At 30.5% G+C, this 22,612-nt stretch overlaps 2 protein-coding genes across 2 annotated transcripts; both read left to right on the top strand.

Moving 5' to 3' along the window:
• The first annotated feature begins 7,216 nt into the window (after positions 1 to 7,216).
• Positions 7,217 to 13,725, top strand: LOC137811455 (calcium-dependent protein kinase 1-like). Its single transcript, XM_068613219.1, has 8 exons — positions 7,217 to 8,066; positions 8,148 to 8,291; positions 8,626 to 8,778; positions 10,638 to 10,750; positions 10,973 to 11,140; positions 12,716 to 12,843; positions 13,103 to 13,199; positions 13,317 to 13,725. The coding sequence occupies exons 1-8, from the start codon at positions 7,442 to 7,444 to the stop codon at positions 13,395 to 13,397; spliced, it is 1,509 nt and encodes a 502-aa protein (XP_068469320.1). The 5' UTR covers positions 7,217 to 7,441; the 3' UTR covers positions 13,398 to 13,725.
• A 2,223-nt stretch (positions 13,726 to 15,948) lies between these two features.
• LOC137811453 (uncharacterized) lies at positions 15,949 to 22,363 on the top strand. Its single transcript, XM_068613218.1, has 16 exons — positions 15,949 to 16,482; positions 16,573 to 16,694; positions 17,135 to 17,223; positions 17,303 to 17,338; positions 17,442 to 17,535; positions 17,992 to 18,034; positions 18,162 to 18,262; positions 18,881 to 18,945; positions 19,270 to 19,766; positions 19,836 to 19,923; positions 20,030 to 20,164; positions 20,431 to 20,999; positions 21,141 to 21,279; positions 21,419 to 21,487; positions 21,573 to 21,722; positions 21,870 to 22,363. Exons 1-16 carry the CDS (start codon positions 16,274 to 16,276, stop codon positions 21,981 to 21,983), a joined length of 2,520 nt encoding a protein of 839 aa, XP_068469319.1. The 5' UTR covers positions 15,949 to 16,273; the 3' UTR covers positions 21,984 to 22,363.
• The last annotated feature ends 249 nt before the right edge of the window (positions 22,364 to 22,612 follow it).

Here is a 22,612-nt window from a genome sequence, read left to right as displayed (position 1 = left end):
AGAAAATACAAAAATAACACTACTACAAGAAAATTATTAAATAAAAATTAATTATAGAAGCTAAATTAGAGACTATTTATAAATTAAAAAAATAATTAATAAAAAATTATAAAATAATTTTTAGATTGGTATTTAAACATTAGTTACCAAAGTTTTAGTTACTTACTACTTTGTATTCTAAATTAGTCTCTATCAGTCTTTTAAAAATTAATTTATAAAATAAAATAGTAGTAGTTAAAACTTTGGTAGCTAATTTATATATCAATTTAGAAATCATTTTATAAACTTTTATTAATAATAGTAATCACTTTAGATACAACTAATTTTTTAGTCTATAAAATAATATATAATTTAATTAATATAGTGACTAAATATTTTTTATAAAATTTTTTGTATTTTCGTATCTAATTTCCATCCCTTGTAAAAATAGTAATGACCACACACTATGGGTGGATCACATTACGTTATATAGTGAGTTTTCTATTCATATAATTAGTTAAATATTTAAAAGAGTTCCATTTATAATAATTTTGAATGGCTTATATTAACCATGTTACACTCTTTGACATGAAAAACAATATTAGGTTAACAATGTCATTTTCCCTAAAAGAACTACGTGAAATACCTTTTTATTCTTTTTATTATAATATTTGCTTAATTTCTAAAATGTAGTATCGCTAAAAGAAATTTTAATATAGATAATTAAAAGAAAAAGAATTTAAATTTGAAGGACCAAAACATATTTTAGCATAGGGAAAAATATCTTAACATTTAATTTTTTTTTCTTATATTTAAATTTAATCACCATTTCGCATAAATGCAACTGATCAAGAGGAATTTAAAGAATATATTTTGTATAAAAAATAAGAACGTTCAATAAAAGTATTTATTATTTTTATTCAGTACTAAAAAATTAACTTTTTTTTCTATATTACAGAAGAGAAAGAGAGGCAAAAAAGAATATATTGAAGAGATAGTTATAGATGTAACATAATTAATGAGGAATATCACCTTCCCTTGACGAAGACTTGCATGGCTAATTTTGTTCTGTCCTGAGGGAATGGAGATTCCAAGTTCTTAACATAATCACGCACCATTGTTTCAAATATCAATCCTTCAACTTTAATTTATACCATTATCTCATCTCCGACATCAACAATGGTTCAATTTGTTTCTCCTTCATGCAAAGATATTATTCCATTATTCTTACTTACAAACATAAACAGCACTGTAATTTCAGCTATTGATTCGTATGCATGCATGGAATTGACTTATTCCGATTTTGTTTGAGCAATGGATGGGTAAGAAAGCATATATATGTTATATTCTCGACAGAAAAACTGGAAGCTGACAGCAGATTTAGATTCGGAATGTGTTCTTCACTCTCTGGTCTGGACTCTGTACTGTGCCTTTGCTTTCCATACTAACTTCTATTCAGCATCACATCACTAACCTCTCCATTTCTCAAATATCACCAACTTCGATTCAATTTCTAAGATTGTTCTCGTACCGTTAATATAGTCTCACATCATTCAGAATTTAGAACAAAAACAGTTTATATACTTTCTTTTTCTCCTCCAATCCATCAAAGTATTTTTTAAAAATAAAACTGTAATAGAACACTGACCTCCAAATAATAACTCACCATTTGATGCATTTGATGGTTTAGTGAGTTAAAGAAAAAATATATATTTAAAGTATAGAGTTTAAGACTTAGGATTGAGTTCGACACTAGATTTTGTATTCTTTTATTTTCTGTAATGACACTGCTGGTAAGATGAGTTTAAAAAAAATGATATCATGTAAGTTCCTTACTTTATAAACCCATATATGTGGTTGTGTTGTTCGCATACATTATAATCATACTAGGAATTATGGAATACAGTTTTACCTTTAGTAATAGAAAAAAATATAAAGGAGAGATATATTCATTCTAAACTTTAGATGTTTTATTTTTAAAAAAAAAAGTTTTGTATTTGTTGAATTGAATAAAGAAAATGGGTTACATTTTATTGGTTCGTAACATTACTTTGTTGGTTGGAGAATACTGAATTTCACACAGACCATCACTTTAGAAGAATTAAAGTAACACGACACACACACAAAATTGAAAGAATATTGCACATTTCTGAAGTGACTTACACACTCTTTCCATTTCATGAGTTCTCCATATTGGGTAGGATTCTTTGATTACTGATCTATGAGAGTGAGGAAGTTCCTCAATTTTCTTAGTTTGGTCATGTACAAATCCATCAATTTTTATATGTTTGGTAGAGAATAAGGATTGAAAAAAAATCGAGTGAAAATAAAAATTGATTAATTAAAACCAGATAAAAGAAAAGTAAAGTAGAAATAAAAAAAATTAAAATTAAAATGAGATGGTTTCTTCATAGACGAGTTTATTAGGAGTTTTCGATCAATTAACTAATGTATAAACTAATTTTAATTTATGAAAAAATCATTATTTTTCTTAGTTTATTTATCTGGAAATAATTAAATTTTTTTATCTAGATATACTTTTAAATTATGATAATTTTAAATATCAATTTAAATTTGTGTAAAGATTAAATATCTTGTTATCAAACGATCAATGTTTAACCATATATGGCGATTAAATTTTTTTAAAATACCATAAAATATTGATCATGCAAACTCTCCCCTCTACATGTGTTCATTTCAATGAATAGATTATTTTAGTGCGTTTTACATCTTTATATTTATTGTTATTTTTATTTTTCTTAATTAAGTTCATGGTTTCTTCTTTCTTTTATTCTTTTGTGATAACAAATTGATCAAGCTAAAAGAGTGTGGTAATTATTATTTATATCTGTGTTACATATAATAGATTTGTTTTAAGATAATAATTCTTAGTAATTTACTTTATAATCTTATTATTCATTTTTGAAAGGCCTTAACCATTAGATTTTGTACTGGTCAGGACCATTCGACACCTGGATACCCAACATTCAGTTAATGTTGACCAAGACAATCAAAACCATTTACGTTTAAACAGATGATTAACAAAATTAATTAGTGGTCAAGCATTAGGTAATAGACTCCTAATCATGATCTAAATCCCTTATCCGGCTCAATAATAAAGAGCACATGATAATCATATAAACAAGCACAGAATCTCAAGAATCGGGTACGTCATCATCCAGTACTAATATTACCGACGAATATCGAAATTTCACTTAAACGGTGGAGTGCCTTTTGCAGGTACCATTCGAGTTTGAAGTTCACGAAGACAAGGATTGGAACAGGAAAAGGAGAACACGAAGACCATTTCAGAAAGAGAGAGAGAGAGAGAGAAAAAGGTAGATCGACCAAGAAAGAAAACAATAGTTCTCTTAGGCCTGTTTGTATCCAGGCGCGGAAAAGCGAAGAATGGAGGAGAGCACAGAAAATTGGAAAAACGAAAAGAAAAAAAATAAAAACACGAAAAACGATGCAACTTTTATGCCTTAAAATTTTCTCTTTCTCTATGAGAAGATTTGTAGAGAAAGATAACTTGACACTATTTTTTTTTAAATTAATAAATTATATACATATGTAAACTATATTTTAATATATATATATAACACTTATAATTTCTTTATTAATTATTAATATTAATTTTCATATTATAATAAAATAAATAATAAATAAAATATTAATTTTAATTATTAATACATATTTTAATTTAATTTAATATTAATTTTTATTTTAAATTATTTTAATTATAATATATATTTTTAAATTATTTTATAATAAATTCTTTAATAATTTTTTAAAAAATTTATTATTTATCAAATTTGTAAACTTACATTTTATACATTTTAAAAATTTTAAAAAAAATCTTTTCCAATATCATATCAATTACCAACTTCAATAAACTTTCCCTACAAATCTACTCTAATATACCCTAATCCAAACAACTTCACTTTCCTCTCAATTCATTCTAAATCCTCTTCCTCAAATCCTCTTCCTAATCCAAACACACCATTAGTCTTAATTCTGTTCGAGAACAAATTTAAAAAAAATAAATGGTTGACATGAAAAGTAGTTGTTCTAAAAATACTCAAGGAATCATTTAATGTTTCATTTTATTTATATAATAATAAATAAAATAAAATAATATAATATAATGTGGTTGTTGAGTTGTTGGATCAATGGTGTTAAAGAGTTTTAGGGTTTGATTATTGGAAAGCAATGTTTGTGGCTTTCGTGAAAATTAGTTGAGCATATGTATTTATTGAGTTGTAAGATCAATGGTGAAAAAGGTTGGGTATGTTACTAAGTAACAATTGATGATAATGAAGTAAGGATAATAATATAGATAGTGTTATAAAAAATAAATGGTGATGCTAATAAAAAAATAAATAGTTTTAATAAAATATATATTATTTTAAAATTTTATTTTTCATTTTATTTCAACTAAATAATTTAAAAATTCACTTTATTTCAAACAATCTCTCTTTTTTTTCATCCACTCATTTTTTTCTTCTTTTATTTTTTTTCCTCATTTACAAACAGATCTTCAACATCATTTTTAAGACACTTAAAAGAATTAAAAGAAAAACTCACATTTCTGATATCACCTCTACTCTATTTTCATTCAATGAGTTCAAGTTGCACATTGGTACAATTATTGGATGGCTAATTCTCCCTCCACAAAATCAATTGTTATCTCCACCCATTATTTCTTTTTAAAACCTTTGTCATTTTGTTTAGATTTTCGCATATAGAATAAGAAAAAAAAACTTTTGGATCTTAGCGTATAAAAGGCATTTCTGTGTGTACTGCGAATGGTCATATTCAGAAGACACAAGTTCTGGATTTACATATCCAATACTGTTTTACTTGTGTCACAGATATGTATATCCAGAAAATTAAAGGTAAAATAGACATTCTCTATATAGGTGTCTGATGCAAATCAAATTATCTGGTAGAGGAAAAATTAACCTTATTGGATTACTAATAGAACCAGCTTGAACTTACCACACTAACTGATTATTGGACTTCTGGCCATCACTTAGGCCCATTAACTAACATAATAGGAAATTGAATTAAGGATGTTGCATTCTGCACCCTCACGTTTTTAAATCGGTACCCCTCGGGATAAAAATACAAAATTTTCCCTTAAAAAAATGTTTTTTAGATTATATCTTCCGATATATATTTTTGGATTTGAATATTAGAATATATTTTTCAGGTAAAAATGTTTTTTTAGTAAGATAATACATTTCTAGATTATAAAATATCATTTTGTATTTTGAAATCTACGTTTTTGTATTTTAGAATATACAATTAAAAAAAACATATACTAGAATATATAATATAAAATATAAAATATATTTTAAAATAAAAAATATTATTTTACATTATATAATTCAAAATACGAAAAGTGTAAAATTTTAATTTAGATTTGTAATCGATGCAGTTTAAATGTATGGTGATAGAGAATACATAGCCTCAGAATTAGTCACTGACATTTCTTTTCACACATATGCCAACTTTTTAATTAAATATTGTAAAAAAAATATTAATAACACAAAGTAAGACTGGTAGAATTTTAATTGTTCGTTCCTTATCCAATCAATATAAACCACATCTTTATTTTTAAACATCCAAAAATTTAGTTTAAAAGACTCCTTTTATTAACCATGGAAAGTATATAGACAACAAGAGATAAATCTTTTAGAAAATTAAAAATTATAAGAGATATACATTCAATCATAATAATTTATTATACTCTTCTATGTTTTATAAATAAAAGCTTTCATGTTACTATGCCACTATACTCTTCTATGTTTATTGTCTAATTATGTGTTTAATTAAATTTTTATTAAAAAAATCACCAAGATTTTCGTTTTAATTCTATTGTGAACATAGATTCTAATGTTTTATGAAACTACATTAACATGTTATAAATATATCCATTTCAAAACATACTGTTCTTTTAAAACGGCCAAGAATCAACAATTCCATTTATTCAAAATTAAGTTTATGAAGTTATTTCTGTATTCTTTAATATTAATTCTGGATATATCTTACCTAAACATTACATTATAAACATTGTAGATGGCTGTTGTGAGATTTATTGTCATTTATTATGTTGTGCATTTTCCTTCTTTTATTTGTACTCTTTGTGTTATTTTCTTATTGATGACACAAATATTTTTGAAAATAATAAACGTCATACTCCTATATTACTCAAAGAAAACATCAAGTGAAAGCAAAAAATTATTCTATAAAATAACAATATTTTTTTTTTAATTTTGTACATCATGGATCGAGATTAAATATGTAGATAAGCATTGGTCTACCAACATTCTTAATTAAAAGCATCGTTTTATTTAGGTAACTGATTCCTAAAAAAAGATTGCATTTATAATTGAATTAGGTTCATAATAAGGCTAGCTAGAAGAAAGTTAGGATGAAAATTTCAAAAAAAAAATTAAAATAAAATTAAAATAAAATATATATATATATATATATATATATATATATATATATATATATATATATCAGAGAACACACCAAAAAGAACGACACATATTCAATTCAAAATACATTTATTTTGGCTAAATTGAATGTTATAAGTTTGAAAATGTCGTTAATATTCTTATTTGTAACAAATTTATAAATTAGATGTATGTAGTTAAGTTGAATAATCATGCTAGTTGATTCATATTTTAGTGGTAAGAAGTAAATATTTAAGTAGAAGATCCAAGTTGTTTTATTTTCACTACGTTTTTTTTTTAATTCATTCAATTGCAGTGCACTGCTTTTTTTTTTTAACTAGTACTTAAATCCTTAAAATCATTAACTTTTATTCAGATTTTTGAAATTTCACAAATAAACTTGAGATATATAATAATTTTCAAAATATAAAGTAAAATGCTTAGCAGTTCTAAACAAATTATAACACTAGACTTTAGGATTTAGGAAGAAATGTTTCGACATATCTAGAAGAATTTTGATGATTTAGTTAGTGAATTTGAATACAATTTTAAAAAGTTAATTATTTTAATCTGTGAACATGTTACATAAAATAAAAAAATAAAATTATAAACAAATAAAAGTCTTATAAATTAATTTGAAAAATAAAAGAAGAAAATGAGATATATAGTGTTAAAAACCGAAAAGTATTATTAAAAAAATAAGACAGGGATTCCACACCACATATCGTCTTCAATATGTGGAATTATCTTATTCTAAAAATATGTTTTTTAATAACTAGATGCTAATTAATCTTACACGATACGCTATCAGTTACACTTTTAGTTTGAATGAGCGTTAGATGTAAAAGCAATGGTTGAGATAAGTGATGCAGAGGAAGCACAGGCGCAGAGGATACAAGTGCATTGGAATCTGTGTGTGTACCAAAAAGAACGTTTAATTTTCACGAAGAAGAGAAGCAGTTGCAGAACCTCACTAACTCTACGACGCCGTTTCAATGGGAAACTCTAACAGCCAAGCTTATTCCCAAACGCAGCCACATTCCGAGCATCACCAGCATCAACCCCAACCTTCCAACGGCGTCAGCGTCCTCCCTCCCAATTCCAAGCCCACCGTGGGCCGGGTCCTGGACCGGCCCATGGAGGACGTCCGCTCCGATTACATATTCGGGCGCGAGCTGGGCCGCGGGCAATTCGGCGTCACCTACTCAGTGACTCACAAGCACACCAACGAAAACTTGGCGTGCAAATCCATTGCCAAGCGCAAACTCCACCGCGACGACTTGGAAGACGTCCGTCGCGAGGTGCAGATCATGCACCACCTAACCGGCCACCGAAACATCGTCGAGCTTAAGGGAGCCTGCGAGGACCGACATTCCGTCAATCTCGTCATGGAGCTGTGCGCCGGCGGCGAGCTCTTCGACCGGATCATCGCCAAGGGCCATTACTCCGAGCGCGCCGCCGCCGACCTCTGCCGCCAGATCGCCACGGTGATTCACGATTGCCACAGCATGGGAGTGATGCACAGGGATCTGAAGCCTGAGAACTTCTTGTTCCTCGGCAAGGAGGAAAACTCGCCGCTTAAGGCCACGGACTTCGGTCTCTCCGTGTTCTTCAAGCCCGGTTAGTTCCGTTCGTTAATTCGCGTTGTTAGTTGGTGGTAGTGTGTGGTGTGGTGTGGGTTCTGAACCATTTTGGGAACAGGCGATGTGTTTAAGGACCTTGTTGGGAGTGCGTATTATGTTGCTCCTGAAGTGCTGCGTAAAAGTTATGGACCCGAAGCTGATATTTGGAGTGCTGGGGTTATATTGTTCATTCTGCTCTCTGGTGTCCCTCCCTTCAGGGCAGGTAAACCTCATCTTCTTGTGTAAGTGCAACCAAATTCATATTTTATTAGGATTTTCATTTGGTAATTCAGATTGTCCTGCATCACAATTTTAGTTTGCGTTTCGTTATAATTGAATGAACACAACGCATATTTTATGTCTGCCTTAGAATTTGGATGTTAGATGGTTGTTCATTTGTTTTTTGGTTAGGATTTCTGAGCTTTGATTTTAGCTCATGTGTGCTTTTAGTATGGAAGTTTCCTTTCCTTGTCCATTATTTGCTGTTTCCTTATGACACAATAGTGTGCTTGCCTTTCCTATCTTTCTCACTCTATCTTCCTGTCCTTTGTTTCAAGGAAATGAACAGGGTATCTTTGATGCTATTCTTCTTGGATATATTAATTTTGCATCAGATCATTGGTCTTCCATTTCAAGTAGTGCCAAAGATTTGGTGAAGAACATGTTACGAGCTGATCCCAAAAAAAGGCTCTCGGCAGTTGAAGTCCTTAGTAAGTTCAACTTTCTTATAGTCACAGATTGGTTTTTTATTGTGTCTTGAAAGTGGCTGTTGCTCCAAGGACCAGCTAAGCATTTTTTTACGAAATAGATCTCTAACCATAGCTTGAGAGCTCTGATCTGTGAGATTTAAGATCGATAACTAAGTGAAGCGAGGCTGAGAACAGTGGTAGGGAATAGGATATTTATTTTCAAAGAAGCTGTCACTAGCCTCTACTCATTCGATAGATGCATGATATTGTTAAGGATATGAACATAGACTTGTAGGTTAGAACATACGAATGTTTGCCATTTTTTCTTCATTATAGAAGTCACGGGAGATATGCAAGTGTTTCCTGAACAAAAAAGCATTGTTCCTACAAGTTATCAAAATTATATCTTCTTCTCTGCCTCATGTATGATGTGCTCTTTTATCTATCATCGCAATTTTTTTCCAGGATAACTTTTCACCTTTGCATTTTCAATTTGATCTGAAAAATAGTCTAGATGATTTTTTTCTGTGGTTAACTTCTTACTTTGAAAGTGATTGCCACCTCGTCTCTCATTAAAAGAGGGTGACCCAGTCCATAAGGGTCTTTCACGGGGAGTTTTGGATAATATAAATAAATGCAACCTTAGTGCCCAACTAATTGAGGCAGTTGTCTCAAGCTCTCCATTAAATATTTTTCATACTATATATAATCAGGCGATCAAATTTACATATTTCCATGATACTGCAATTTGATTAATTATTATATACTGAACTTATCCAAAGTTTGTTTACTAAGTTTTATGAAATTAATAATTTGATCTTTTACTTTATTTCATAAAATTCACTCCTAAAATTAATTATAATTTTTTGGAGCAGAAAAAACATATATGGAGGTCAGACCGTAATAAACAGAGGAGAGATGTTTCAAAGAATAATTAGTATTTTAAAATTGATTAAAGGTAATTTTTTGGATCGGATAAAAATTATATATGGAGGTGAGACCATAATAAACAGAAGAGAGATGGTTCAAAGAATAATAACTATGTTAAAATTGATTAGCGGTGGGTAATTAATGAAGCTTAACTTGTGCAAGTTTGCATACGATAGGTAAATTGATGATTTATTATTTGTTATATTATTTTCATTAGTAAGATTAAGGAGTTTTAAAATATACTTAATTATTTAACTGCAATTTAATTATTTATTTAAAAATTAAGAAAAATAATTTTGCATCTATTTTGGATTTTAGCTTCTCACCTAATGAGAAAGAGAGTATTCAATTTATTGTAGAAATTAGATTTCATGATTAAATCTATGATTTATAAAAAAAAAATTTTAACAAAAATGTTATCTGTAAGATCATACATTTAAATAAAGATTCTTTTCATATTGGTTATTTTGTAGATATTAGATTAATTTATTCATATTCAAAGTCAATTTGAATCTTAAAAATTGAAACTTTGGATGAGAATGAATTGAAAACAATATTGTGTTAATTTTGACAAGATTTAAAGTTTCAGTGAGTTATATATTTTTAAAAATTATTATAAGAAGTGAAAACAAAAGAAAATCATACCCCATTGAAAGTGTTAACTTATATCAGAAGATTTTTTTTCAAATGCATGCATTGGTTTTAAAATATTATTATTTGGCAATACATGTAACATTTGATTGTCAGTTTCTCTCCTTTTGCAACCATTTTTTTAAAAATTTTATTCACATGATTGTGCTTTGCTACTTCTTGGTTAGTTACTTGCTCAAGCAGCATGAAAAATTGATGCTTTCTCTTGTTCTGTTATGGAGCATTTGAGCCTTAACTTTCTTGGCAATTTGCTTATATGAGTCAACCAGTCGTGATAAAAAATTATATATATACTCCAGATCATCCTTGGCTGAGAGAAGATGGAGCATCTGATAAACCTCTAGATATAACTGTTTTAACCAGAATGAAACAATTCAGGGCAATGAACAAGCTGAAGAAAGTAGCTCTGAAGGTAAATAATCTTTTATCATTATTTTTCTTGTACTTGTCAATATTTTCTTAATCAAACTTTTAGTAAAATATCTAAAGTTACCATTACATGAAAAGCCTCGAGGACTGAAAACGGTATGCATGTATCAATCAAAATGCCAAAATAGTAAATAAATAGGGGAGAAATAATTTATCACTGAATTTGATCAAAAGATTATATTTGAAAGTTTCTATTTTATTACAGGTTATTGCTGAAAATCTTTCTGAAGAAGAAATCATTGGCTTGAAGGAAATGTTTAAATCCATGGACACAGATAATAATGGAACAATCACTTTTGAAGAGTTGAAAGCTGGACTTCCAAAACTGGGTACTAAGATTTCTGAGTCTGAAGTAAGCCAGTTAATGGAAGCGGTAAGATTTTCTTTTTGTTTGATTGCACCCTAGCTTGCTGGAGTAAAATGTTTGTTTACTTCTGTAATACCTACTCCCTTGCAGTTAAATTTTTTTTAATTTTAATTTTAAAAGAAAGTTAATTCTGAAAAAAAAAATTGCCACACAAGGCTGACGGTATTGATATTTTAGGCGAAAGAGTGGAAGTAGAGAATAAATGAAAAACGATGAATTAATGAATCTTGCCATTCATATTTGTGATACACCATTGTACTAATTCATCCATGTATCATAAGGCTCATAGTTATCTATTATTCATCACATGATACGAATCATTGACTAGTCATATTGTATCAAATCTAATTCATCTCATGATGCGAATTAGTGACTGGTAAAATTGTATCAAATCACGTGATTCAAATCTTCAATTGTAAGATGCTAATAGCCATGGTTGGCAATGGTGTTTGATGGGTAAATAAGATTTCATATTATATCTAAAATTTGACCTGAAATAATTAAATGGGATTATTAGACTTTGTTAGGAGTTCCACATTAAGTAGGATAAACTTCTTGTTATGTTATGGTACTTAAACTTTGAGATTTTCTCATTTAATGGACTGGTCTTTTGGATTGGGCTCTGCATAGAATCTCATCACATAGAGTAAAACGGTGTATAATTATATCTGACCACTTTGCCAATATGTTGATTCATTCACTGAGGCAAATGCAAGAGGACTTCTGTTCTGATCATTAACTTTTGCAATTTCTTCTGGAATGTCTTTTCACACCACTTCTCTGCTATAATTCAGATTTGTATTTCTAGACCTCCATTATTAATTTTTTAGCGTGAGAGACAGAATAAGAGAGAGAAAACATTTTTACCTTTCACATGAGAATGCTGATTGCTCATTATGAATATTTGAGATCAAATTTAAGCAAAACCAATATTAGCCATCCATGTAATTTTAATTATAAGATTATGAGATACCTTGGCTTTTTTTATAGCTTAAAACCATTTCAATCAAAGTTAAAGGTACCCATGACAAAGCGAGTTGAGAGAGACGAGAGAAACCAACTTTTTTCTAAATTCACCCAGCTTTTCCTTAAAAGCTACTTTTGTTCCTTCTATGAAAATTAAACTACTTAAATTTTAAAAGCATTTTAGATAGTGTGTTCGATTCACCTTCTCTTTTCTTTTAAGGAGAGAGGAAGCCCAAGAAAAGCTATGCTTGCTAACCATAGGTCTTCTCAGCTTTTATGCTCTCGCATGATGACACCCCCCATATATGGATAAATTCATTCTCTGCAATTTCACCTCTTCTTGATGATTATCTGTATCCAAACCTAGATTTGGCTTGTGAATTGTGATGAAGAGAACGGTTTGTGCATATATATGCTGTGAATTTACAGAATACCTTTATTGTCCAGTGAAATTTTATGACTATATTGGTGTAACAACGCTGGGCAAATATTTGGATTTTAAGATTAGATGTTGAGTCGCTTAATATTGTGATAATAAGTATATCATTTTCTTGATTTGATTGATGACTTTTCTTCCACTATAATGATAACATAAATTAACTGTTTGGTTCTCAGGCTGATGTAGACGGAAATGGGACCATTGATTACATTGAATTTATAACAGCTACCATGCACATGAATAGAATGGAAAGAGAGGACCACCTATATAAAGCTTTTGAATATTTTGACAAGGATAGAAGCGGGTAATCTCTTCTTTTGATCAAAATCATCTCATATTATTTACTAACTTGACAGGGTCATGTTAAAATTAAAATTAATGAGTCATACAAAAATCGAAATGGGTATCTAACTATGGTTATGTGTTCATGTTTGGAACATGAGATAAGAGGATCATGATCTTGTTTTCTTTTTCATTTTACAAATTTTACTATACCAGTCTTATCATCTTAATTTGTTATTGAATCATATGTTGATTTCATGTACTTTCCTCTGTTTTCTTAGGTACATCACTATGGAAGAGTTGGAATCTGCCCTTAAAAAATATAATATGGGTGATGAGAAAATAAAGGAAATAATTGCCGAAGTCGATACAGACAATGTGCGCAGCTTTCTTCTTCATCCTTGTTCATTGGTGTGCTTATCCTAGGGTGAAATTTTAGATGTTTGTATACTATCTTTTAAGTATTTTAATCATCCATTCCCAAATTTCTTGCAGGATGGAAGAATTAACTATGACGAGTTTGTAGCCATGATGAGAAAAGGCAATCCAGATTTAGTAACCAAACGTCGCAAATAATTAAGTTTGATCATAAACTCCTTGTATTTACTGGATTACACAGGTTCAGGCTACAGTTTCTGACTACACTGCATTCAACACTCTTCACTCAACCATTGTTTTTCGGAGCTGTTTCTATAACAATGTATTTATGCCTCTTTACCCTCTTGTCTGTGGGGTTTCATGGGACAATCTATGTTTGTACTAACGTGGGGGAATAAATTTTAGCATGGCTCTTTACTAAATGCCTTTTTTTTCCATTTTGAATCCTCTCTCATCGTGTTCTTTGTTATCAGACACATTTTAAAAAACATATTGATTTTTTATGGAATATTTTATAATTTCTGTACATACTAGATTTATTTTCTTTGCCTATTCTTATTAAATATTTTATGTATATTTGTGTTTTTGTACCAATAAACAGTTTAAGAGTCATTAAGGTCAATTTAGTTTATTGGTAATTTTTTGAAAAATTTAACTATATTGATTTAATTGATATATGTGGTAATTAATGTTAGTAATATTTTATATTAAGGATTAGAGGGTGTAGTATTTTTTATTCCTCTACACCTTGTTTTGTATGCAAGGAATGAAAATCATAGATTGTATGTTTGTTTCTATTTAAACGAAACAAACAACTTGCACAGAGGGATTTGTTGAAGAGTACCTTCCCTTGTCCATAAAACCAGTTTTATATATATATATATATATATATATATATATATATATATATATACTTTTCTATCCTTATCATTCATTCTTTAACTTCAATATTCCTACCTGTAGTGATACATGATTACGATATATAATATAATTAAAATAATAAAATTATAATTTAATATTTATTAAAATTAATTTATAGCAATAAAAATGATTTAGTTATTTTATAAATATATTTTTATAATTTATCTTAAATTTATTATAGTAGTTCTATAAGTTATCTTAAGTTTATTATATCAATCAAATTATTGATAAAGTTTTATAAACTTTCTTTTCATTATTTCTATTCAGTTTTTACTCTCTTTTTACTTTCTTTTTTAATCCTTTTTTACTCACTCATTTCCACTACTCATTACAAAGACAACCTTAAAGTTATCTGTGTTTGAGACTCCAAGTCTTGCATACTAATCTTAACAAGTCTGACTTTCACAAGCAATTGTTAGCTTATGAATGTTAGATTATCTACAGTAATTTTCTTATCAATCTGAGATTTTTTATTCTCATTCACTTTAGAGGAGGTTTAGATAAATTCATTAAAATAACATATTCTAATGAAGTATTACCGTCTGCTGTTAATAAAAAACTTCAAGACCCTTAGTTGTCCTTTGATAGTTGTATATTTGTCTCCTCAGGTTTCGATATACGAAGAAAAGTCTTTGAAAGTATATACAATTAAATAACGTCTGGTAATAAAATTCAAAACCAACTGCTGTTTGATTTTGCACTCAAACTACTCATTTTCATTTCCCTTAATATATTTTTTTTGTTGCTGGAGAGAACTATGGAGAAGGGAAAAATAAAATAAAATAAAATGTTTCTTACTCCAACCCTATATTTTTTAAAATACATAACTTATTCTTGTCAGTTTTTAGTTTTTTAAAATACATAACTTATTCTTGTCAGTTTTTAGTGGTTCTGAAATAGGAGGTGTTCGATAAGTAAAAGTAGTTTTCAGAATAAAAAAATTTAGAGGAAATATTTTTAGAACATATTTTTGACTTTCGGAATGATAAATCCATAATTAATAAAATATATTTTAAAAATAGTATTTCAAAATGGTTACAAACTATTCTACATATATTTTCCCATTTCATTTTAGATTTATCATTTTTGTAAATATTATGAATTATTAATTTCAGAATAAAATGAAAAACCGAGACTTACCTTCTTCTTTGATGAACTACATTTTCAAATACATCCAATTATCATCAAATTACTGCTTAAAATCATCCACTAAAAACAAACCAAAATCATGAAAAGAATCTCACCATCACTGCTTGCTCTCAACAATGTCCATAAAATTGCAGAGAAAACTCTGAGTTTAATTTTATAAATTCACTTAGGGTCGAGGAAGAAACACCTCAACATCCATAAAATAAGTAAGTTACAATTTTTCTTTTTCTTAGTTGGTGCTTCATATCTATATCAGTATAGGGATGTAGAAGGAAGAAATAATTACTTACTTAAAATTTTGTGCCAGTAAGGAAAAGGCTAAGTGATGTATTTAGCAGCACATTTTCATGTGAATTTTAATCCAATCTCAATTTAAAATGTTCAACTTAGTCTTTTTTTTTTATCTAGGCCACTTATTCATTTTTATTTTATTTTTTAACTTCCTATTTATCTTTGTAATGTATGAATAGTAAATTAAAATTAATATATACATCAATATATAATAAAATAATTTGGAACAGGATATCGATTTCAACAATAGCAATGTAAAAATGCAGAAATAATGTGTATATGTAGTATCCCTTTATTTCGAAATATAGAAGTGAGAAGAGAGGAAAAAGAAAATAGGAAGAGAAGTTTGAGAGAGCGTTAAAACGGTTACACGCAACAGAATGGAGATATGCGAGACAACAATAGAAAGAAAAGTGAGAAAGGAATGAATAGCCAAACTTTCCCTCTCTTTTCAGATCCGTTCATTTCGCAGTCCACACAAATACCCTCGCATTCACAAACGCACACTCTTTCCCTTAAAAAACAACTTTCCCCGTTTCTCTTTCTTCTTCATCCTTATTTTTTTTCACCATGTTGGGGACTCACCCATTGTGTTTTGCGGTTACGTTTTTTCAAAATAGAAAAACCATAAGAACTTGAACAGTGTTGGTTATTGCACGATAGAAACAGAAGATATATGAACAATTGATGGTAATGATTGTGTAGAAGGAAAGATGGAACAGAAAAACATTTTGTTATCGGCGCTGAGTGTTGGGGTGGGCGTAGGAGTGGGGATTGGATTGTCCTCTGGACAATGGGGATTTAACGCAAATTCATCCTCAAACGGCGTTACTCCGGAGAACCTCGAGCACGAAATGCTACGACTAGTCGTGGATGGTAGAGAAAGCAAGGTTACTTTTGATCAATTCCCCTTTTATCTTAGGTAATTCCTTCTCATTACAAACCTTCGTCTTCAAATTGTAAATGTAATCTTGTATTCTTATTTACGTTCCAATTCTATACGTGATGACAGAGAGCAGACAAGGGTGATGCTAACAAATGCTGCATACGTCCATTTGAAGCATGCGGAGGTTTCTAAGTTTACACGGAATCTTGCTCCTGCAAGCCGGACTATCATGCTTTCAGGACCAGCAGGTTGGTTGGAAAATGTTGTTTCTTGAGGCTTGGACATTCACTTTAAATAGCATCTTTGTGTTGAAGACCGATACTTTTATCATAAGAATCGTTGAAGTATTGAAGTAAAAAATATTTATGAATTTCTGCACTATTCTAACACAATTTTAAAAAAAAAAATATATTAATTTTTTTAAAATTTAAATTTATCTTTCTATAAAAAAAATTAAAACATGTTTATATACATAAATTTTTATTATTAATTTATATAATTTATAATTATATAATATAGATTTATGTTACGTATCCTATATTTTATATTTTAGAGATTATAAGTAATTTTGTATTTGTGTCCATGTGTGTTGAGTGTTGAATAAGTTTCTTGATAATGGATTCATAAGTTTAATGTTTATACTGTCACCATAAAGGGAATTAAAATTTCCCCCCTTAATGTCTTGCAGAGCTTTATCAACAAGTGCTTGCCAAGGCTTTAGCGCACTACTTTGAGGCGAAATTGCTTCTGTTAGATCTCACTGACTTTTCATTGAAGGTGAAGATGAGAAGTTTCTGTAATTCAATACTTTCGCAAGTTAATTATGTTAACAATGGTTAGTTTGTCATCTCTGCAGATTCAGAATAGATACGGTTCTGCCAACAAACAATCTGTAAGATTTTGCTTTATCATTTATTGCTTTTATAGATGAAGATGCAATGCTTTTTTGAATCAGTATTGGACTTTAATTCATTTTCCTTTGTTTCTGATTGAAGTCTTTCAAAAGGTCTACCTCAGAGACAACTTTGGAGCGGTTATCCGACCTATTTGAATCATTTTCAATCTTTCCACAAAAGGAAGAGTCTAAAGGTAAAGATTGATGGAAATATTTTTATCTAGGGTGGAGAACTTACTTTTAGACTGTTTGGACACACATCTAACTTCTTGTTGCTTCTGGTAGATGTTGAGAGATAGTAGAGAGGTGTGTTACAATTTGGTTTCAAACACGCACAACATAGTAGCCAAATGCTTGATTAGTCTTTGATGCACGATTTTTCAGCCTTGCTCGGGTTTCAAGAATAAGTTTTTAACGTTTTATCAGGAGAAAAGTAAACTTTGATACTTTCTTGTTGATGAAACATGCCACAGAAATTCAGGCTTTAGATGAGTTAGAAGGGGTGCAAGTAGCTTTAGTTGAGGTTGTTTCTCGTGTTGTCAAGTTTTGAGAGCTATTGGTTATTTCTAGATATCAGCATTCCATCTGATGCACATTTTTTAAAAACTAAGAAAAACTACATCTCTAACCAAGAGCTTTTTTATTTGAAGGGAAAATCCACAGAGAACTCAGTGGACTGGACCTTCAGTCAATGTAAGAAGAATTTATGTTTATCAATTGACCATGGGAATATATATATATATATATATATATATATATATATATTTCCCTGCTAGTTTATTTATCCTATATCGGAATTGTTACCCGTTTTCTTTTGCAGGGAATCTGAAGGATTCAATAATCCTCCTAAGATTCGTAGAAATGCGTCTGCCTCTGCAAATATCAGTAACCTTTCTTTGCAAAGCAATCCTACAAACTCAGGTTGATTCAAGAACACCTTTAAATACATTAGTTATAACTATTGGTTTACATGATTACTTGTTACCATCCGCTGGAGTTTAGATTTGTAAAGAGAACCTGATTTAAGAATGCCAACAGAATGAATTTGAGGGAAAAAAAGAAGGATACGATGTTATCATGTTTTCATGAATTAACTACAAATACATACATCAAAGTAATACTTTATAATATAGTGTCACAATTTATTTATAGGGCTGGCTTAGTACAATAGTTAGATACATCTTTATAGTGAAAACTAGAGCCAGTTTGGATACACCTTTCAAAAAATGTTTGTAGAGGAAAAAGAGAATGAATTAAGAAGGTAAAATAAAGTAAAATTCTTTCGTAATTGAGAAATTTAAATACGTAAACTTCTAAACATATTAAAGTATATAAGCTGATTTTAATTTACAAATTTTTTTTGACACATAATACCTTTTATATGCATTATTTTTTTTTTCCTATAAGTACTTGATGAAGAAGTTTATTAAAACTTAGCATAATACAATGAAATTAAGTCATACTTCTCAATCACACTGTTGCCATTTTTACTTGGTCATGTTCTCTACTGATTCCTTCTATCTTCCAATCTACCTTTAGCCCCTCAGAAGAACATAACCAACTGGCCTTTTGATGAAAAGCTTCTTGTACAAACTCTTTACAAGGTAATCTTATTTTTATTGATAGATTATATTCCAGCCCGTGTATTCTATTACTTTTTTATACAATTAAAAGAGGGATAAGAGAAGAGTGACGAAGCCTGAAATAAGAGTGACGTGATGGAGAGGAAGAGATAGAAAAAGAATGAGTTGTAAGAATAAAATATTTAGTTTTTCTTATATATAAAAATGATACATTGCTCACCTTACTCCACTATTATACATTGTGTACTGGACAAGGATGTCAATATATCATTTCTCATATATATTATCGATTTGAATGAGGCTTTATACGAGCATTGATTTGATAGGTGAAAATTTCACTTGCAGGTTCTAGTTTATGTATCAAAAACCTATCCCATTGTTCTATATTTGCGGGATGTTGACAAGTTGTTGCATAGATCACGACGGGTATATAACCTATTCCAGATAATGTTGAATAAACTACAAGGACGAATTTTGATTCTTGGTTCGCGAGTTTTGAGTTCTGGTAGTGACTACAAAGAAATGGATGAGAGACTTTCTTCCGTTTTCCCCTACAACATAGAACTGAGCCCCCCAGAAGATGAATCTTATATCGTCAGCTGGAAGTCTCAATTTGAAGAGGACATGAAGACAATACAGACTCAGGATAATAGGAACCATATCATGGAAGTTCTTGCAGCCAATGATCTTTATTGTGATGACCTGGGTTCCATCTGTGTGGCAGATACAATGGCTTTCAGTAACAATATAGAAGAGATCGTCGTTTCAGCAATTTCTTATCATTTAATGAATAACAAAGATCCTGAATACCAAAATGGCAAACTAGTCATTCCTTGCAGCAGGTCAGACAAGCAACTTTAACTTCATCTACTATCTAATTTTAATGTACTTACTTATTGTTTGTGAAACAGTTTGTCCCATGCATTGGGTATATTCCAGGAGGGGAAATTCAGCACAAGAGATACATTGAAATTAGAAGCCCAAGCAGTTACGACTGAGGTTTGCTCTGCATGACATGAATGTGCGTTAAATTGTGAATAATGCTTAACAAGTACTAATACAGGTATATTATTTTCTTTCTCTTTCTGTGTCATTTTGTATAAAGCCGAGAGAAGAAGGAGTTGTTGTCAAGCCAGAAACAACGTCAGAAAATCCTGCTCCTGAAATAAAGGCTGAATCAGATATATCAACTTTAGTGGGAAAAACTGACGGTGAAAATACAGCTCCTGCACCAAAAGTTGTAAGATTCCTCCTTTGTTTTGATAAAAATATAATAGTTATAAATCATGCCTACAAGTAGTACATACAATCATAGCAACCTCTCCCCTTATAATGGCTGTCAAATATCATTTCTCATAACATAATTCCAAATGTTAAAATGGAGCGCTAGGGTAGGTAGTATTTGCAGTTAGGTTATGAATCCTTTTTATTCTGTTCCGTTGACTCTCCGTTTTTATTGTTTCTGTAAATTATATAATTTTAAACATCCATTGACATCACATGCAGGAAGTTGCCCCTGACAATGAGTTTGAGAAGCGAATAAGGCCTGAGGTAATACCTGCAAACGAGATTGGTGTAAAATTCTCTGATGTTGGTGCCTTAGATGAGACCAAAGAATCGCTTCAAGAACTAGTTATGCTTCCTCTTCGAAGGCCAGACCTTTTCCGGGGAGGCCTTCTAAAGCCTTGTAAAGGAATACTGCTTTTTGGACCTCCTGGCACAGGGAAGACAATGCTGGCAAAGGCCATTGCAAACGAAGCTGGAGCAAGTTTCATTAATGTGTCCATGTCTACCGTCACCTCTAAATGGTTTGGTGAAGATGAGAAGAATGTTCGAGCTTTGTTCACACTAGCAGCCAAGGTCTCCCCAACTATTATATTTGTTGATGAGGTTGATAGTATGCTGGGACAACGTACCAGAGTTGGAGAGCATGAAGCCATGCGGAAAATAAAGAATGAGTTTATGACACTTTGGGATGGACTAATGACAAATCCAGGGGAGCGCATCCTTGTTCTTGCTGCCACCAATAGGCCGTTTGACCTAGATGAAGCAATAATTAGGAGATTTGAAAGGAGGTATGTCTACTAGTTCTTGACTTACTTTTGTTCTGGGCACTGATGGCATATACATGTTTGTGACAATTTGAATACTCTGAAATTCAGTAATACTTTATTTTATCATTTGTACTTACTATAATGCTCATCTTTTGTTAACAGAATAATGGTGGGGATGCCATGCCCGGAGAACAGGGAAAAAATTTTGAGGACTCTTTTGGGGAAAGAAAAGGTGGACGAGAAACTTGATTTTAAGGAACTCGCAACTATGACAGAAGGATACAGCGGAAGCGATCTCAAGGTTTATGCCATTTTCTAACTATTTCACTACATATGTGACTATCGTGTTACAACCCGAAAATGCTTTTTTACTATTTTGAGCTTTTGATGCTCAAAAGTGCCTGACCACATTTTTCACTCTCGCTTATTGTTAAATGTAGAACTTGTGCACAACCGCTGCTTACAGACCTGTTAGAGAGTTAATCCAACAAGAGAGACTAAAAATGCTGGTAACTTGGCAATATCTTTGAAAGTTCTGTGCATAATCGTGGCCTTATATGATTACCATGCCGATTTCACATTGGTTTCCTGCAGGAGAAAAGGCAGAAAGGTGTTGAAGAACAGAATAACAATGTCCAAGAAGCTACCCAAGATGCTTCGGAAGGAAAAGAGGAAGTTCAACAGGAAAGAGTAATTTCCCTTAGACCTTTGAACATTAAAGACTTCAAAGAGGCTAGGAGTCAGGTAAGACCCCTCTATCACCATTTAGGATTTTTTTTATCATCATATACCTTGACTTTCGTCGTCACATATGCCTGGCTTCGTTGCTTATTTGAATTAATGTAGCGACATGATAAGATTGCTTCATTTGACCATCATCTTGGAACACAGGTTTCCGCAAGCTACGCAGCTGAGGGGGCTGGAATGAGTGAGTTAAAGCAGTGGAATGAAATGTACGGGGAAGGAGGTTCAAGGAAGAAAGAGCAATTATCTTACTTCCTGTGAAAGTTTTCTGAGGGAAGAAAGAAATCGTAGTTGCATCCCTTCTAGTTGATCTTGTAAGTCTCTTGTTCTATGAACTCAAGTATGAGGAGAACAATTTTTATCAAGGAGGAGTTTGCCAATGATAACCCCCTCCACTTGTGTATAATTTCAACTAGTATCTAATCTCTTCATTTATAACTGTATAATGCGAATATTGTTGTAGTTGATTGTGAAGCTATAGAATAGTGCTCTCACATTTTGTTTTGGGTCAATGAAAGAAAACAAGCTTTGTTTAGTGGCATTATTATCATAACAATGGTTGAAGTTGCTTTTATGTACAATAGATAAAAAAACAGTTCAGTTATTCAATATTATAGTTTCATTTTGAGATTTTCTATTAATTTGAACTGTATCGGTTTCTATTCAAAGTCTCACTGCAATATTATTCTTCACCTTTTGATTTTAGACAAGTGTTTTGGGACTTTGATTGAAATTTTCTGAAGGGTTAGCATTAAATTACCGATTACTAGTTTCAATTTGGTACGAGGACTCGTGATTTTGAACAATAAATATTTGTAAAAGCATAGATTGATTTATTCTATAGATAGTACTTTATCAATCTAATCATATCAATGAAAACAAATGGAAAA

This window comes from Phaseolus vulgaris, chromosome 2 (assembly GCF_000499845.2).
Source record: "Phaseolus vulgaris cultivar G19833 chromosome 2, P. vulgaris v2.0, whole genome shotgun sequence".
Lineage (NCBI taxonomy): Eukaryota > Viridiplantae > Streptophyta > Magnoliopsida > Fabales > Fabaceae > Phaseolus > Phaseolus vulgaris.
The sequence above is the reverse complement of the archived record's forward strand: the minus strand, read 5'-3'. Positions and strand labels throughout refer to the sequence as shown.

Excerpts from the sequence above, each read along its gene's own strand:
- LOC137811455 (XM_068613219.1), top strand. The coding sequence starts at position 7,442 with ATGGGAAACTCTAACAGCCAAGCTTATTCCCAAACGCAGCCACATTCC. Across the intron at positions 8,292-8,625 it reads TGTCCCTCCCTTCAGGGCAG|GAAATGAACAGGGTATCTTT; the intron begins GTAAACCTCATC and ends CTTTGTTTCAAG. Across the intron at positions 11,141-12,715 it reads TAAGCCAGTTAATGGAAGCG|GCTGATGTAGACGGAAATGG; the intron begins GTAAGATTTTCT and ends TTTGGTTCTCAG.
- LOC137811453 (XM_068613218.1), top strand. The coding sequence starts at position 16,274 with ATGGAACAGAAAAACATTTTGTTATCGGCGCTGAGTGTTGGGGTGGGC. Across the intron at positions 17,224-17,302 it reads TCACTGACTTTTCATTGAAG|ATTCAGAATAGATACGGTTC; the intron begins GTGAAGATGAGA and ends TCATCTCTGCAG. Across the intron at positions 17,339-17,441 it reads GTTCTGCCAACAAACAATCT|TCTTTCAAAAGGTCTACCTC; the intron begins GTAAGATTTTGC and ends TTCTGATTGAAG.